This window comes from Natator depressus, chromosome 11 (genome assembly GCF_965152275.1).
Source record: "Natator depressus isolate rNatDep1 chromosome 11, rNatDep2.hap1, whole genome shotgun sequence".
In the NCBI taxonomy this organism is placed as follows: domain Eukaryota; kingdom Metazoa; phylum Chordata; order Testudines; family Cheloniidae; genus Natator; species Natator depressus.
The window spans coordinates 11,582,688-11,601,625 of record NC_134244.1 but is presented as its reverse complement, the minus strand read 5'-3'; the positions used below and the strand labels follow the sequence as shown (position 1 = coordinate 11,601,625).

The 18,938-nt window shown below is 43.5% G+C and overlaps 1 protein-coding gene across 3 annotated transcripts in view; it reads left to right on the top strand.

Moving 5' to 3' along the window:
- Positions 1-18,938, top strand: part of MYLK (myosin light chain kinase) — a 320,305-nt gene that overhangs the window by 130,079 nt on the left and 171,288 nt on the right. For all 3 annotated transcript variants that reach the window (XM_074967150.1, XM_074967152.1, XM_074967151.1), the window contains exons 3-4: positions 10,432-10,639; positions 15,462-15,510. In XM_074967150.1, the coding sequence (XP_074823251.1) occupies positions 10,432-10,639; positions 15,462-15,510 (257 nt within the window). The remainder of the gene's footprint in view (positions 1-10,431; positions 10,640-15,461; positions 15,511-18,938) is intronic.

Below are 18,938 nucleotides of genomic sequence, written 5' to 3'. Positions count from 1 at the left end.
AGGTTTGATACATCTTTACAACAGCATTGTAGGTTTTCAAGCAATGTAATGATAAAGGCCGAGAGAATTAGTGGTCTTGAGTTCTGGCTTATTGGAATCATTAGTGTGTCTGATTTAGGATATCAGACCCTGTCAATTCAATCTTTTACCTGAAGTGAAGTCCATGAGTTCTCTGTGCCAGTTTGTAATGAGGAATGCTGTGTTTCTTCCAAATACTAAATCCCCTCTCCAGCATTAATTTCAAATGGGAAGTAGGCAAGCAGGGAGAGAACTAGTAGGATGGACATCCTGGCTTTGTTCTTTGAGACTTGCTCTCATCTGAGGAAACTGATGTGCATGGATTCAACCAGCATGCCTGCTGTTTTAAGGGCAGAACTTAGATTTAGAGGGCATGGACAGTATAAAAGCAGCTGGTTTGAACAAGCTGCTTTCGATTTCTGAAGTGTTGCTTTGCTTTTGTGCAGTGTCATAATGCATTAAATAACGTCCTGTGCGAGACGAATCATCTGGTGTTACTTTTGTTTACTGCCAAAGATAGCAAAACTGGTAAAATTAACATGACATTTGGATAAAAGAAAAAGATCTGCCATCGGTTTGGACAGGTGGCCTGGAAGCTGAAATAAAGCAGTGGTCCGAATTGATAGGAAGTGCAAATGGACAGATACTGCTTTCTGTCTGCCCAGATTACTTTGAGATACTGTAATAAAGGATCTATTTAGTTATATCTAGAATCTGTACAGTGTCCATCACTGTTACATATGGTTTCTACCTAATTGAGCTACAACTTGCCTTGCCTAGCTTTCTTATGCTATAACTCTGCTATTGAATAGAATTAAATGTGCAGGCTTTACAGTGCTGTTTGTCAGAGGGTGGCAATGGATGGCAGGAGAGAGATCACTTGATCATTACCTGTTAAGTTCAATCCCTCTGGGGCACCTGGCATTGGCCACTGTTGGCAGACAGGATACTGGGCTGGATGGACCTTTGGTCTGACCCAGTATGGCCATTCTTATGTTCTTCTGTGCTATTTAATTACATTCAGACTTTTCTTTGGGAGGGTGTGGTTGCAATGGATTACATATTTATTGACAGGTTTCAGAGTAACAGCCATGTTAGTCTGTATTCGCAAAAAGAAAAGGAGTACTTGTGGCACCTTAGAGACTAACCAATTTATTTGAGCATAAGCTTTCATGAGCTACAGCTCACTTCATCGGATGCATACCGTGGAAAGTGTAGAAGATCTTTTTATATACACACAAAGCATGAACAAATACCTCCTCCCACCCCACTCTCCTGCTGGTAATAGCTTATCTAAAGTGACCACTCTCCTTATTGAATACATTTTAGGGAATGCACTAATATTATCCTGTTGTTCATTTTAGTAATTCCTCTGTCTCAACCCCACCCCTTTTGTGGTAACTTAACAATCCAAGAAAACAAAGTAAATCAGCTGTTTATCCTTGGAGGCGGGTATCCCAAGCAGTCTTCGATCATGTGAACAAATCACCCCTCACTGGGATTCCTGACTCCGTGCTGCCTGCCTCTTAGATCTCCTCCTGGACGAACCTCCATACCTCCTTTTTAGAACTTGGCCACCTCCTTACTGGAGAAACCCAGCAGCAGCAGCTGATTCCTCTTCCTTGTGAGGGAAGGTAGCTTATTTATGTCCTTGCCCCCTTATCCAGCGTCCCTTGCTGTAGGCTCTAACTCCCACAGCCCTTTTGGGAACCACAACTCCCAGAACTCCTTGGTTCTCAGTGGAAACTACACAGAGGACAGAAGCTGGACCATGACCCTTTCTCACAGGGCTTGCTCACTGTGTGACACTCTTGTTAACAGCTATACAGGCATATAGTCAAACAATCTAGAAACCTACCAGCCTTGTTGTGAAAGATCAGAAAGCTTACAGGGGTTCTCAGCAGAGCTGGCTGGTCAGTTGCTCTTGGATCTTTTGCTTAGCCAAGTCTTCTGTGGAGGCATCTTTCCTGTAGGAGTAAAGAATAAGAAATTAGATGTGACGGGATCTTGAATAGGATAACAAGTGCTCTGAGGGAAGGAGAAGAAGGATGATAAAACATGGACTGTGGCAAGAAATAAGCCGTCCGCTATGTACGTTCCAGGTGTTAAGCTTGCCCCCAGTAGTAGTACACTGCAGCTGTTTATCGTGGTTCTCCTATGAATTCAGTACCAGTGATCAGGCTATTGTGATGCTCCAAACTGAAAGCCAGTCGAGGGTATAGCTGCAACTGCTACTGTCTACTAATAATAGATGAGCCAGCTGCAATATCAAGCTTCAGTCTTTTTTTAAAATGGTTAAAAAGTCACTGTGTACACTAGAGAATGAGGTGCTGATTCCGGGCAACAGCAGTGGTAACCCTAGGGGATTGTGTAATGTCTAGGTGAGCATATGCCTAAAAACATCAGGGCATGTTGAAAACCTTTGCTCTGTATCCCTGTTTCACTTCATGTGTTCTTCGTCCCTGCCGAGCTGAGAGCTTTCTCTTTGAAGTGTGTCCATATTTATTCCATTTAACCCCTTTGGCTTCTAAAATAAAGATTTCCCACATGGAGAACCTGGAGTGAGAGGGAATAGCATTTAACAACAGGAGCAACAAACCTGGGGGCATCAAAGGATTTAATTCAGAGCGGTAGCCATGTTAGTCTGTATCAGCAAAAATGACGAGGCACCTTAGAGACTAACAAATTTATTTGGACATAGCTTTCATGGGCTAGAACCCACTTCATCAGATTCATGGAGGGGAAAATACAGGAGCAGGTATAAATACATGAAAAAATGGGAGTTGCCTTACCAAGTGTGAGGTCAGTCTAACGAGACAATTCAATTAACAGTAGGATACCAAGAGAGGAAAAATAATGTTTGTAGTGGTAATGAGACTGGCCCATTTCAAACAGTTGACAAGAAGGTGTGAGTAACAGTAGGGGAAAATTAGTAGGGGGAAAATTAGGTTTAGGTTTTGTAATGACCCAACCACTCCCAGTATTTATTCAGGCCTAATTTGATGGTGCCCAGTTTGCAAATTAATTCCAGTTCTTCAGTTTCACGTTGGAGTCTGTTTTTGAAGTTTTTGTCTCTGCTGCTGCCTGACTGTTTACTTCTGGTTCCAAATGAGGTGTGTGGTTGATAGGTCAGTTTGTAACTCTGGTGTTCATAACTCTGAGGTAGTTTAAATAGAACATGAAGTTTGAAGAGCTGAGTAGGATACATAACATTTTTATGCCTCTTAGTATTGCAAAGATAAATCACAAAGCATCTCTTATTTTACGTAGGTTGAGCAATCCAGACTCTTCCTTTAGCTGAGCAGTTTATACACTATGGGCTTGACGCCTACTTTAGATGCGCAAAAAGAAATGGTGAGGAACAAAAGTGGTGTGCATTTACCACAGCACGACTTAACACCATATATTGCTCCAACCTTGGACCTTTAAAAGTCCTCCACTTCTGCAGGGAAAGGATTGTCTTTTTACAGGAGCTCAGTGTCATTCAATGGAATTCATGCTGCACTGTATGACATCCTTTGCAGGACAGAAGTAATTTAAAATGGCTAGTACTGTACATTCCTGTGCAGGGGTCAGTTCTTTAAGGCCAGTATTTGGGGGCGGGGTTGGTCTGCTTGGTTTATTGCAGCTGTTACATGTGGTGAGAGTTCAGCATGTGCCTGAATGTGAATTTTGATGTGGTTTTTTTTGTGTGTGTATTCTGTATTTTGTTTGGTCTTCGCAATCCAAGACACTAGCCAATATCTCCGATCCCAGACACAACCCTAGGAACCTCCATCTTGCAGTGTCCAGTTATGCCAGCTGGATGCTGCAAGCTCATATGAGTTCATCAATTTAACAAAGAAATTGATATGTACCAGGCTTGTTATCCCAAGGGGAGTCTCAGACACACTCCAAACCAAACGCACTGCTTCAGGTAGAATAAACAAACAGATTGATTAACTACAAAGATAAATTTTAAGTGATTATAAGTCAAAGCATAACAAGTCAGATTTGGTCAAATGAAATAAAAGCAAAACGCATTCTAAGCTGATCTTAACACTTGCAATGGCCTTACAAACGTAGATGCTTCTCACCACAGGCTGGCTGGTTGCTCTTCAGCCAGGCTTTCCCCTTTGATCAGTGCTTCAATCGCTTGGTGTGGTGTCTGTAGATGTAGGTGGAAGAGAGAGAGAGAGAGAGAGAGCATGGCAAATGTCTCTCCCTTTTATCATGTCCTTTCTTCCCTCTTGACTTTGCCCCCCCCTCCTTCAGAGTTAGGTGAGCATTACCTCATCGCAGTTCCAAACTGACCAAAGGAAGAGGGGTGACTCCCTCGAGAGTCTAACAGATTATTTTGTTGCTACCTAGGCCAGCGTCCTTTGTTCCTGTGAGGCTGGGCTGGGTTTGTCCCATACCTGCCCTGATGAGGTGTAAACTGCCTCTCTGTTCTTGGAGAGTTTTTGCCTGGGCTTGCTTTAAGCCATGAGGATACTTTTCAGTTTATACTCTACTTTTCATAACTATATACATGAACTTATAACCTTACAATAACATTACTGTAACAATTACTATAACATCACTATATCAACCATGCTCAGTGCATCATGAGCCTTCCGAAGACCCCCAACATGACAAACTTTGCATGGGTTCCACACAGTCATTTTATAAAGATGAACGTGAGGGTGTAGGGTGTTCCCCCGAGGTACAGAGCATCACAGGATGCATATAAGAATCCTGGTTGCAGCCATTTTATGTGATCCTGTCCCTTGAATGCATAGTTTCAGTGGTGTTTTGTTTTTCCTAGGGGCTATGCACCCACAGAGCTAGACAGAGAACTGTGACAGTTTCATGGGCATAGAGTTCTTTCTCAGATCTTCATCTTGGTGCTTTGACATATATGTTTGTATTAACAAGACTTTTCAGGAAGATTCAGCAGTTGACGTGCACAGCCCAAAACTCTAAACCTGTACAGTACCATAGAAAAGATCTTCACTAATTTTTGTTGTCGTCAGCATTTTTTAATGTTTGCTGGAGAGGCTGGAGTGAAAGGCCAGGGTCTCATCAGAATTGGAGATATTCATACAAAGAAAGGACAAGGCAGTAAATAAAGGTTATAGCCCTATGCTGCAGGGCATTAGATAAGCAGATAGATTCCTCCTTGGTGTGGATGCATTATTCAAGGCAGATGTTTTTACTGAGCTCTGGAAAGGTTAGAGGAATATAAAACCTGCTGCAGTTCTGGAATTGGTCCATCAGCATAAAACCCAGTAACCAGTGATTCATTTAAGGATCCCTGACACTTTTATGGCAACGCTATGTCTTTCAGAGTGGGTCTGGCTCAGTTTGAAACACATTCCAAACCCAAACCTGAAATAAATCCTTTCAGTAGAGCAGTGCTGCAAACATTTCCTCTCTCTTCATTTCATTTTCAAACCTTATATTAAAGAACAAAAAAATAGAGCTAGCGAGGGGAATGACTTAACCCATCAAAGGGAAATCGCATGTCGCTCAATCTGTATTTTAATTTTTGGTATGGAATTTTCACAACTTCTTAGACATGCATATGTCTAAAAACATGCAGATATAATGTACAAAATAAACACACATGGAAGAAATTGAAAAAATATTTGTGTATAACTCAGCCAAATGATACTGAAGAGGTATCTGTAGCTGCCTGTCCATAACTGAAGCATTGGGTAGGAATGATCTACTGTGGTCCAAGTTAGAGTTGGGAATGCGATGACAAATAAAGGCAAAAATGTAGACTAAGGCCGTGCCTACACTAGCACTTATGTTGGCAAAACTTTTGTTGCTCAGGGGTGTGAAAGAAACACACACCCTGAGCAACATAAATTTTGCTGGCATAAGCGCTCGTTTGCACAGCCATTCTCATTGAGCTGGTTTTATTATGTCGACAGGAGAGCTCTCTCCCTTTGGCATAACACGGCTACACGAGTGCTCTGACATCTGTGCCGCTATAAGCTGGTAAATGTAGACATGGCCTAAATCTCAGGAAAATTCTTCCAGTTAGAGATCTGTTACGTGGTGTAATTGTTGCCCGCAAAAGAAGTGATGGAAGCCTGTTGCATGGGCCATTTGAAGCTGAACTGGACAATACACTAGAAGAAATATTGTCGGGAACAATTTTATACTGGCAGGGAAATGGAGTGATATTTTTCCTATATCTTTAGCATCTACGATTCTATACATTCTGCAAGTGTGTGTGTGTGTGTTGGACATGTGTCTTGGGTGAGGTGAGGCAGATGAATTACATTTATGGACTGGATTCTCAGCAGGTGTAAATTGACATAGCTAGAGTAACTTCAGTAGAGCTGTGCTGATTTACACCAGCTTAGAATCTGGCGCATTCTGGCTAAATAATGAAATAGCTACTAAAGAACCTCCTTTCTGCATACCACTCAAACAGCTACTTTTCTGAATATTTACGACAGTCTTCTTGGTCCTAAACGTGTGTGTATAAAACAATAATTTTAAATCCTGTTTCGTCTAAAATTCCTGAAACCTAATATCTCCTAGCGTGTATGGCCTAACACAGGACTGGGAACCGAAACTCAATTCTAATAAACACTTTGTCCCTAATTACCTTTGGTCATGTCCCTCAACCCCTCTATGGCTTAGTTTCTTAATCCACGCAGGGGAGATCAGTCCTTCTTCCCAGGGGTGCAATGAAGACTAAAGAGTTAAGTCAGTCATAACACATTTTGAAGAGGGTATTCCTAAATTCCACGTCTTATTATGTATTAAAAATTGGGGGAAAGGGCATTCACTTTAATTTCATAGTCGGTGGAGAATTTAGGGCCTGTCTACACTGGGATTTTTACACAGGTGTAGCAGCCCTGGTACAAACCCTTGGAGCAGATACATTGCACTAGTGTTCAAAGGTTCTGACAAGCATATGCTGCAGTGGCTCAAGCCACTTCTACACCAGTGCAGAATCATCTATGCTAGAATATAGCTTCATTGGTGCAAAAATCTCTAGTGTAGCCAAGCCCTCAGCTGCCAATTCCTGCAAATGAGATGGAAAAGTTCTTTCACCCCCCCCCCCCCGGAATATTTAAAATTCTTGGGGGGAAAAATTGAAAACCAAATATTTTGGCCAAAACCAAAAATATTTAGATTTGGAAATGCCATGGTCGTTATAGTTTGGGTGCCACATGTTCCTATTACCCTATCATAAACAAGGCTCCATGGTTTGACTTAATCTCCCTGATGCACCACTGCCTCATCTCAGAGATGTTGGGATGCATCATGGGAGATATAATCCAAGTAGGAAGTCCAGCCCATGGAGGAGAATGGGAGCATAAGTCACCTGAAATTCAATAACCATGAGCCACTTCGGTGGCATTTCCAAACCTAAGTGTTGTTGGGTTTTTTCAGACAAACTTTTGGTTTTGGCTGAGAACTGTTCAGTTCTTGTGCATATGGTCTTTCAATGAAAGTAGACACTTCTTAAGAAAAGTGTTTTGTAGAAAATCCAGTTTTTTCATTGAAAAACAGTTTTGACAGAAATTTTTTGACCAGTCCTAATGCCATGGTTACAGAATCCAGATGTTTTAGGTGTCAAACATTGTGTAGAACAGTGGTCCTCAAACTTTTTCTGTCACAGCCCCCCTTACCCGTAATGGAATCTGTCCACACCTCTCTGGGAGCCACAGTTGGGAGCTGCAGCAGGGAGCTGTGATTGGGGCTGGGAGCGGAGCGGGGTCCGGGGCTGGGAGCAGGGCTGTGGCTGTGGTTCTGGCCGGGAGCCAAAGCTGCAGCTGGCGCCGGGGTGGAGTTTGGGGCAGAGTGGGGCTCGGTGGTGCTCCCTCCCTGCCCCCAATGGGGGCTAGCCCGGGCTCCTCTGCACCCCCATAGCGGGGAGTGCCCCACAGTTTGGGGACCAGTGGTGTAGAAGATGTTTCCCTTCTGCTACATGAATATCTCTTGATGAGCTTTCCTATTTAGGTTTTTAAATTATGGTAGAGATTTGTTTCCGTGTGTTTTTGTTTATTTTTAAACAATGTTCCTGTAGCTTGAGGACCCTCTGGTGATCTTTTTGACCATGAAAGATAAACGGGTATAGTGGATGCAGAGTCTGTGTGTTGTTGGACCTTGTGCTCCATGAAATGCATGGCCACATAACGTGTAGAGAGAATGGATGGTCCAGTGCTTATAGTATTAGCCTGGGCTGTGAGAGACCTCGGTTCAATTCCTGTTCCACCACAAACATCTTGTGTGTCTCAGGGCACATCACCTAGCTTCTCTGTGCCTCAGTTCCAAATCCATAAATGGGGATAATAGCACTTCCCTACCTGACAAGGGGTTTGTGAGGATAACTACATGAAGTTGAGAGATTCTGTGGCTCTTTTTATGTATAATAGTGTCTACCATTGGTGAAGAATTCCAAAGAGCTTTTGTAACATCGACAGACCCCGGTCGTCAGCGGGCGGGATCAAACCTGGGACCTCTGGAGCTAAATGTATGAGCTAAAAGTCACATGGCTCTTAGCTAAGGCTGTAGAGCAGACTCATTAATCTCTCTCTAAGTGGTCTCAGTGCCACTGGATGGGACAGAGCACCACACCCAGGAGATATGTGGGTTACGCTTTCACCACAAGACCTTGATGTTGTTTAAGTAAAGATGGGCTTGGGAAAAGCTTTAGATGTTTAGATTGGAAATAGAAAGCTCCTCCAGCACATTCATTATGTTGCCTACAGTGGGAAACATAAAATGTCCTGTAATGACATACTGTATATTGAGTAATTAACGTGATGGAGTGTGGATTACCATGTCACTAACAAAAGTAACTAGGACCTGTGGAGTTAATGGAAGGGGGAAGGACTTCTGACTACTGTAAGTGCTCTAAAGTAGTTCTAAAAAAGTCTTGCAGATCGGAATGTTAGGCTCCAGCAGAAGAGAAACCCAGCTGGTGTGAAGTGGGATTGGATTAAAAATGAAAGGGCTGGTTTTGAAAGAAGAGAACAAAGGAATGAGTATGGGTGGTGCTGCTGAAAATTGTAACTAGGAGAGTGAGTGGTACGGGAAAAGGAAACGGACAGCTGAATCAAGGCAGGGAGGAAACGTTGGAGAAATCTGGATAAACTAAGTTATATGCAACTAAAGACAGAGCATCTAAATTTTGCTGGGTGGCTAAATTGGCAACTTGCTAGGAAGCACAACTTCCATAAAATAGAGCAGATTGCAGCATTCCTCTTTCTTAGTAGGAGATGGAGGCCAGCATGAGGCATTTCTTCTTGATCCATTCAGTTATTTTAAGAGTTTAAGGCAAAGGCAATATGTTTGATCAAAGAAATGGGAGCTAAATTATCAGTTGGGGATTAGGGAAGGAGGGTGAAAATGTTGGAGCCAAGTTACTTTGCTGGCTGTATTAGTGTGACTTTAACACATACCAAGGCATCCCCAAAGTGGTGGCTCTTCTCATGAAGTATGGGAAGAACCTTTACCTGAACAGTTAATTTTGTGAGGAAATCGGGCATGTCTGTGATTTTTTTTTCCCCCTGCTTCTGTGATTGAAAAGGCCACAACCTCAGCTGATGTAAATGGTTTAATTGAAGTAGATGATGCTATGACAATTTATGCCAGCTGAAGATCTGGCTTAAAATGTGAAGCTATCAGTGATATCTGCAGCAGACGATGAGCTACCCACATCCTCTCCTTTCTTTGCAATAAATTGATGTTGTTCTCTTCTGCAATGAACTTATGGCTACTGTCATTTTGTAGTCGAATATGCATGTCTGTGCTCTGTCACCAATAGACTGAATCCATGTAATATAGTTTGGGGGAGAAGTGTCTAATCTTTCTAGGGTCCTGTGCTGTGCCCACCACCAAAGCATCTGAGTGGCTGTTAAGGCATGTTTTCAAATGTGGACCCTTAATTTCTCTTTTTAGGCACCTAAATAAAAGTGGGTTAGTTGACAGAGGGGTTGAGTACCCATAGGTTCCGCTGATGCCAATGGGAGCTATAGGTGCTCAGCACGTTTGAAAATCAAGTCCCTTTCATATGGGTGCAAAAATACCATTTCCAGTAGCAGCTGAACTGCAGGCAACCACATTAGAAAAATTTGGCCTAAAGGCCTTGCATACTTAAATGTACAGTCGTTGCTCTGCCTTTGAATTTCTATATACTTGGAACCTGGGCCTCAGAATTCCTCATTGGTGAGTTTAATATGTTGCTGCAGGCAAATCATTCTAATGAAAAACTTTCACTGCCGAGATTTAACATTTTGATTTGTCCAGTAGTTTCTCTGTTTCATTAGGTTCTGCCATTTGGCTTGCAAAGTTTTTTATGTGTTTAACAGTTACTGCTTCAAGAACTTTCCACAGTATTGCTCAATATCCTGCATTTCTTACTGATAAAATCACTTATGTTTTTCTTCTTCCCCTCCTCTTCCCAACCTATCTTTCTAGGTCAGGGGCTATCCAGAACCTCAGATCACATGGTACAGAAATGGACTTCCCATCACAGAGGGAGAGTATTATGTAGTGGACTGCAGCATTCGAGGGATTTTCAGCTTAGTGATCAAAAATGTGCAAGAGGAAGATGGTGGAAAATATACTTGTGAGGCTGCAAATGATGGTGGAGTTCGCCAGGTGACTGTGGAGCTAACTGTGGAAGGTAAGAGGACTATTACTATGCTGATCCTTAAATGTAATCATGGGTATGATAAAACACACCCAGTAAAGGGGGCAAGATAGATGAGATTATCAAACTGACAGGTGAAGATCCAACCTGTATGCACAATGTTGATCACTGATGCAGAAGGAGCACTCGTTATTAGCCGTTCTCATTGAAAAGAGTGGTCTGAGCACAGGATTAGGGGCCAGGAGCTTCTTATTTCTAATCACACCTGGCACTCATTCTTTCTGATGCTAGGAGCAAGTCACATAGCCCCAAATCTTCAGAAGTGTTTCCATGTTACCTTGGGGGCTGTATAAGTACAGAATGGGAAATGAGCCACAAGAATACCAGTGCAATTAATAGGAGTTTTGCTGCTAAAACCTGGTATGACATTTTGAAAATGTAAGGGGAGGTTTTAATTTAAAACAATGGAATCTTTGAACTCCATTGCATGGCTTTATTACAGTGATGTATGGTAGCATTTAATGAGATTGTATGTACAAGACAATTTGACATGTACTTATCACAGATGGCACCCTGTATTTTAAATTTTTCTTTTAAATGGAAATCCAGATCAAGAAAAAACTCACTTAGTCAGTATCCTGTATGAAATAAGTTAGTGATAAGTATTAAAATCCAAGTGTCCATTGGATTCACTGGAAAGCCTCTCAGTGACTTCAGTGGGAGTTGGATCAGATCCATAAATTTCCTCTTGTCATTGTAAAGATGTTGAATTGATACCAATAAAATTATAAGCAAGACTCATGAACGTCGTAATTCCATGGGCAAGGGTTTGATAGCAGAATGTCCCTTTAGGGAAATCTACCACAGAAATCTTTTCTGTGGTGGCTGCCATTGGTGTTAGCTCATTAACCAGAGTGATTGATGTTGGGCAAAGTGAAGTGTTTACTTACCTCTCTTTTCCCTGTGGCTGCACATTCTCACTCTGCAGCATACCAAACACCTGCTGGCCTTGAGAGAGCACAATGGACTATAATACCTGTCCAGTTGGTTACTTAATAAAAAAGCAGCAATGCTCCATGTTAGGATATAGATATTCAGGCCTGTCTGTAAAGGCCTATACTCTAAGAATTTAGGTGTATTCTTATCACTTAGCTAGTTATAGAAGTATAAAAGAAAGAATCAAAATCACTGTCTGCCGGTGTAAGGGCCTTTCTCTTACTGTGACAGTCTGAGGCCCTGTTCTTAGGCTAAGGCCTTTGGCTAAGCAGCAGGGGCAGCCATAAGCTGGGAAGCGACCGGTCACATCCTCGCATTCCAAACTAGTCACATTGAAATAAGGCAATCTGGAGCTGTTAGAAAGGTGATCTGATCTATCACCTCCAGAGAAAAGGAAGAGCCTAGAGGATGTAAAAGGAAGTTTAGTTTGATAGTTTTCTGTTGGTAAGAACTCACTTATCAATAGACACAGCTGAGAAACCCTCATGTCTTTATGGATGTAGTTGTAAAATCCTCACTTCTGTATTGTTTTGTCATTATAGTTCCCATTTTGCTATTGTTTGTTTGCATGGTCTCTATCTGGTTCTGTGTTTGTTTCTGTCTGCTGTATAATTAATTTTGCTGGGTGTAAACTAATTAAGGTGGTGGGATATAATTGGTTAAATAATCATGTTACAATATGTTAGGATTGGTTAATTAAATTTCAGTAAAATGATTGGTTAAGGTATAGCTAAGCAGAACTCAAGTTTTACTATATAGTCTGCAGTCAATCAGGAAGTGTGTGGGTGGGGTGGGAGTGGGAAATGGGAACAGGGAATGGGGGTGGGGGTGGGGAATTGGAATCATGTTTCGCTAAGGGGGGAAATGGGAACAGGGAATGGGGTGGGGAATTGGAATCATTTTTGCTAAGGGGGGAAGGGAACAGGGACACAGGTGTAAGGCTCTGTGGTATCAGAGCTGGGAAGGGGGACACTAAGGAAGGAAACTGGAATCATGCTTGCTGGAAGTTCACCCCAATAAACATTTAATTATTTGCACCTTTGGACTTCGGGTATTGTTGCTCTCTGTTCATGCGAGAAGGACCAGGGAAGTGAGTGGGTGAAGGAATAAGCCCCCTAACACTCCACTCTAATGTCTAAGGGCCAAATTTATCATGGATGTAAGGAGGTGCAATTCCACTGGAGTCAATGCAGTTACCTGCAGAAACCATCAGTGAATATAGCCATGTTCTGCTGAAAAAAATTTGAGCTTGTAAAGCTGTTCACTTGTTTTTAGTTCAGCTTGGCGGGGTGGGGAATACAGAAAATCACAAAAACTCTGCTGACATCTCTCTGCATTATTATTTATTTGTTTAACAGTAGTGCCTAAAGGTGCCAATCAGTAGTGGGGCCCCATTGTGCTAGGTGCTGTACAAACACATAGTGAGAGACCATTCCCGCCCAAAGGAGTTTACAATATAAATGGACAAGACAGACAAAAGGTGGCTGGGGAAAAAGGCACATAAAAGTGAAGTGATCTATCCGAAGGTCAGACATCAGAGGCACTGCTGGGAACAGAAACCATGTCTCCTGAGTCCCCATCCAATGCCCTAAACACTAGACCACATTGTCTTTCCTGAAATGCTTTCACAATTTAATTTCTTTGAGGGGCAAAAACAAGGGTCTTTGGACAGGTAGGTGTCATTTTAGCTTCATATGCCTTAAAATGGCTGGGTAACAAAGGGCCTGATCTTGAGGGCTGCTAAGGCATCTTTAACTTCCATGGAAGCCACTTCTCAGGATTAGGCCCATAGCCATGGAAACCACAGCTTTCTGAGGGAAATAGCAACTGACTGTCTGCTACAGTGATAGCACCAGTTACTGGTGCTTTTATAACACAGTAACATCACAAGTGAAAGGCTGCATTTCTTGAGGATCTACCAGCTATGCTCAATATATGGTTCAGTTTGATGTCTGTGTCACATGGGAAGCAGCTAAGATCAAAATGGGAATTTGGAAGGGCACATCTGCATATTAGATCATCTAAGGCTTTGTCTACACTTGTCTCTAAAAGTTGGGCAGAGTGAACGCTCTTTGTCGGCACTTTTGCCAACAAAATACTTCCACCCCCTATAAGCGGGGTTCACGTTGTCAACAGGAGAGCACCTCTGCCCACAACGAGCGATTTACACTGCCACTTGCCATGGCAAAACTTTTGTCTTTCAGAGGGGGGAGGGCTTTTTTAAGCACCTGTGAACAACAAAAGTTTTGTCCTTCCATTGGCAGTGTAGTCAAAGCCTTACATTGTTAAATTTAAAACTCCCAGTAACACAGAGCCAGAGAAAAGTGTTAGAAATTGACATCAGTGCTACTCTCTGTTTGCAAGCTGGCCGATGTGCCTCATTTCAAGGTTCTGGTGAATAGCAAAGCCCTTCAGATTGTTGGCTTCCTGTTGAATTCCCAGAGCACATTTTACCCAACTTCATCCTATCCTAAAGAGAAAAAAAATGTTTGTCTATTCATGGTCAAAGCCCTCTCATGGAAATCCTCAGAGTGCAAACTTGTTGGAATCAACAGGTTGCACAGGGGCAGAGTTTGAAATCAGTTTTCTGACATTGGCTGTTCAGTCCTGAATTCATTTATTGTTTTAAATTCATTGCAGTAAAGCACCCAAGGATTAAGCTCATTAGTGTTTAGGAACTACAGAAGTCTCTGTTCTAATAATCCTCCATGAGCCACTGATGTAAAATACAGAACTATTTCTTTCCAGAGAAGCATATGGGACTGGTTGTTGTCTGAAAGAAACATTACTAAATCACTGTGTAGCTTTCCTGCCCAGAGGTTTTGACTGGTACCACTCCATCTGGTATACTCGTTTTAAATGAGATCTATGGCAGATACTTATAAATCTCAAGAAGCTTCCATTGTTGACAGCTGCCATAGTTGTTTATTACTCACTGTCACCCTTGATCTGCCCTGTTTCACTGACAATTTTTGTGTGTTAAAAAGCTAGTAATGTTTATTTTGTTAGTCTGTCCAGTAGATGGTGCTAAGTACTCAGTGCATTTTGTGCACAGTGTATATTTTGTCGGTACTGTAGGGTGGGTTATATTACCTTGAAAAGAAGCACACCAAAAAGAAAAGGTGACATGGACAAATACATTAATAAAAGAATAGCCTGTTCATGGGACTCTCTAATCCTGCCACTCTGAAAAATGATTAATAATAATACTTGGACTTTATAATAGAGTGTTTCATCCGGTGGTCTCAAATGGTTTTGCAAAGGTGAATAAGAAATTATCCCTAATTTATGGATGGGGAAACTGAGCCAAGAATTTAGCTGTTAAATCCTAAATTTTGAAAATTGGCTTCTTAAGTAATTTTCCCAAAATTACACAGTAAGCCAGTGTCAGAGCTGAGAACAGAATCCAGGTTTTTGAACGTTGGACATGTAGTTTTATGCCTTCTCCACTGGAGTACGGTGTGGGTGAAAGTCATGTTCTCTAATCATTAGTCAATATTAGTTATAAGTAGACAGGGGTCTTTGTGACCTGAGTCACAAAGTATGGATAGTGGATATGTAAATTCCTAAAATTCAGGGATGGTTAGATTGGAGTTCTGTCTGGAACCCAAATCTAGTTAATAGTTAAGTATTTAACACAGGTCTGAACCAAACACAGTCCTATACTGAAGGGCATACTCCTGCATTGGTTAGATTATAGGTAAAATAACTTGTACTGTAGGTATCTTCCACCTCTAATTTTCATGATCCTTGTTTGAAAGCAGGAGAAAGAAATACAGTATTTACACAGATTTTGGTATCTGTAGTACCTAATAACCATGATAAGTCATCTGATTTGTTGTCTTTCTATAACATACAGGAAACTCCTTGAAGAAATACAGCCTGCTGTCCAGTGCCAAAACCCTTGGGTAAGAATTCTAGGCTCCATGGAGTTCTTTAAAACACAAGGTCTGATGGCGAAGGTTGTGGAGAGACTGGAGATTTTTTTTTCCTCAAGTGACTTTGCTGTCTAACATTACTGCTCAGTTTTATTTTGAGGGCCAATTAAAACAAGTTTGATTTCTCCTTAGCCCCTAATAAAGCCTGACCAGATTAAAAAAGCATATAGTGACCTTGGCAGCATTCTCTTCCAGCATCAGAGGCTTGAATAATGGAGGAAGGGGTGGTCTTGTTAAGGCACAAGACTGAGAGCTGGGAGAGCTGGGTTCTGTTCCTGTGTGGTCTTGTGGAAAACACTGCAGTGCCATAGTTTTCCTATTTGTAAAATGGGGGCAACATTACTAGTCTAATTCCCAAAGGTGCTGGAAGGCTGACCTCATTAATGATTGTGAAATGCTCAGATTCTGTGGCGATGAGTCCCCACGTAATGCAAGTAAACAAGTAACCAGAATAAGCCCAAATCAATGTGCTTCAGTGAGAGCTGTTCTGTCTGTAAATCCGTGAGAATAATATATGCAGACGATTGATGTTTGTCTGTTGAGAAGGGATGGCAGTAACCTGCTTCAGCTAATCCTGTCCCATGCCAGTCGGGAGAATATACCTATAGGAATCAATGTGTAGACAAGGACAGCTTACTCTGGGTTCACCATGGATGTGAACTCTTTCCCATTTATTTTAGGAGGGCTGGAAAGATACGTCTCATTAGCCCTTTTGCAGTTTGCACTCATGAAACTGTCTTGAGTTGGTATCATTGAGATTAAGTAGTTTAATGGGCCAAATGGTGGCTCTGTAGTATTATCCATGGCCACAACCAAAGAACCTGGTTGACGAGCACTTTTCTCAAGGAGGCGATGAAAGGATTTTGGTGACAGAGGTAAGCTTCTCCTTAGGACATACGAGTTAGTTTTGATAGCTTGAGGATTAGGTGTGCGTGCTTTTAAATAGGGTGGCCAACTTTCTAATCGCACAAAACCGAACACCCCTACCCAGCCCCTGCTCCAAGGCCCCACCCCTGCTCTGCCCCTTCTCCAAGGCCCCGCCCCCCTTTGCTCCATCCCCCCTCCCTCTGTCACTCGCTCTCCCCCACCCTCACTCACTTTCACCGGGCTTGGGCAGAGGATTGGGATACGGGAGGGGGGTGAGGGCTCCTGCTGGGGGTGCAGGCTCTGGGGTGGGGCCAGGGATGAGGGGTTTGGGGTGCAGAAGATGGCTCTGGGCTCGGGCAGTGGGTAGGGGTACAGGGAGTATAGGCTCTGGGATGGGGTGCGGGCTCCAGCTGGGGCCATAAATGAGGGGTACAGGGTGTGGGAGAGGGCTCCGGTCTGGGGCAGGGGGCTGGGGTGTGGGGGAAGTGAGGACTCCAGCTGGGGGTTCAGGCTTGGAGTAGGGCCGAGGATGAGGAGTTTGGGGTGCAGGAGGGGACTCTGGGCTGGGGCAGGGGGTTGGGATGCGGGCGGGGGTTCAGAGTGCGGGGACGCTTGGCAACCCTGTTGTCACTGCTGGTGTCCTTAATGCAATGCCACCCCACCCTGCCATCCCTTCTCATTAGCATTCTAAACTCCTACCTGCATTACCTGCCTATTTACCCTTAAAGCCATGGCAGATATTGATAAAAACTGAGATTTTAGAAGGGAAATCTACTGTAAAAGAGTGTTCTTCCATATTTAAAGTGATTCTCTCCTCCCCTGCCCCAGCACAACTGTGTGTTGGAACAAGATTTGCCCCATATTACTGCTACCACTAGCAATAATGGACTAATATATCCAGACATAACTTCAGGGCTGAGGCTGGCACAAAGGATAACTTCTCCACTGCATGGGCTGTGCTGTTTACCAAACATTTATAATTAAATGGTTGTTTTGAGGTTCAAAATCCTGGGCCTGATTCTTCTTGCAATTACCTGGGGTTTTACACTTGATTGACTTTAATTGGCTTATTCCTGATTCACACCCTGTGATTGAGTGGGGAAATGGGCCCCCATAGGTTCAAACAAAAATAATTTCCCTTGCCAATGTTAGTGATCAGAACACAGCTTATTAGTATTGAGTATTTTAATTTTCCTTTTCGCTATGAATCCTATTTATTTACTTTTTGGATTTTGCTCAGATTACAGCGATGAAAATAGACTATCAAGCAAGTGAAAGTGACTAGTTGTTCTTCGAGTGCTTGCTCATGTCAATTCCATTATAGGTGTGCACGCACTCACGTGCGCAGTCATCAGAGATTTTTGCCTAAGTGGTATCTGTAGGACCGTCTGTGGCGCCCCCTTGAGTGCTGCACTCATGTGTCGGTATATCAGGCGCTGCCAGCCCTATGCCATCTCAGTTCCTTCTTACCGCTCATGGTGGCTAGTCAGAGCGCCTTTCCTTGCACCAGTGGCACCGGGTTCGGTGCATGAGACACGCTCGGAGGTCGGGGTAAAGGAGACAACATCCACCCCAAAAAAAACCCTTTCTCATGGGGAATGAAGCCCCAGAGCCTCCCCTAGCGGTACAGTTGTCGACCTCATCCCCGGATGAGGTGGTTGCAGGACCCTCGAGGGCCAGCCTCCCGGACAGTTTTAAAGAACACCAGGTCCTGCTTCGATGGGTGGCCAAGAACTTGGGCCTAGAGGTGAAGGAGATGGCCAAGCAGGTGGACACCTTGTTCGATGTCTTCTCAGCCTCTATCCCGGCATGTGTTGCACTACCAGTGCATGATGAGGTCCTGAAAATTGCCAAGGCCCTCTGGCAAACCCCATCGTCCATCCCTCCCACCTCCAAAAGGGCCGAAAAGAAGTACTTCATCCCAGCCAAAGGGTTCACCTCCGGGCTCACTGGTTGTCTTTGCGGCCAATGAAAAGGCCAAGCAGGGACACACCAGTTCAACTCCCAAGAATAAAGAGGCCAAAAGACTGGACCTTTTGGGGAGAAAAATTTATTCAAGGAGCCAGCCCGCAATTCCGGGTGGCGAACCATCAGGCCCTCTTGGGCCGGTACAGTTTTAACTTATCGGACTCCCTCTGTAAATTAAACGAGTCCCTCCCTCAGAGTTTGACCTAGGAATTCAGCACCCTGGTGGAGGAGGGCATCACGGCAGCTAGGTGCTCTCTCCAGATGGCGTGGGACATGGCGGCTTTGGCAGCTAAAGGTGGGTGCATCGGCGGTGGTCATGAGGCGCAGCTCCTGGCTTCAGACTGCCACCCTGTCCCAAGAGATGCAGATCTCTATGCAGGACCTCCCATTCAAAGGGAATGGACTCTTTTCGGAGCAGACTGATGCGAGGCTGCATAAGTTGAAGGACACTCAGGCCGCCCTTCGCTCGCTGGGCATGCATATGCCGCAGTCTGCACGGAAGCAGCTCCAACTGCCCCCGCTGCCAAGGCGTTGGCAGCCTCGTCAGGGGTCTGCGAGGAGAA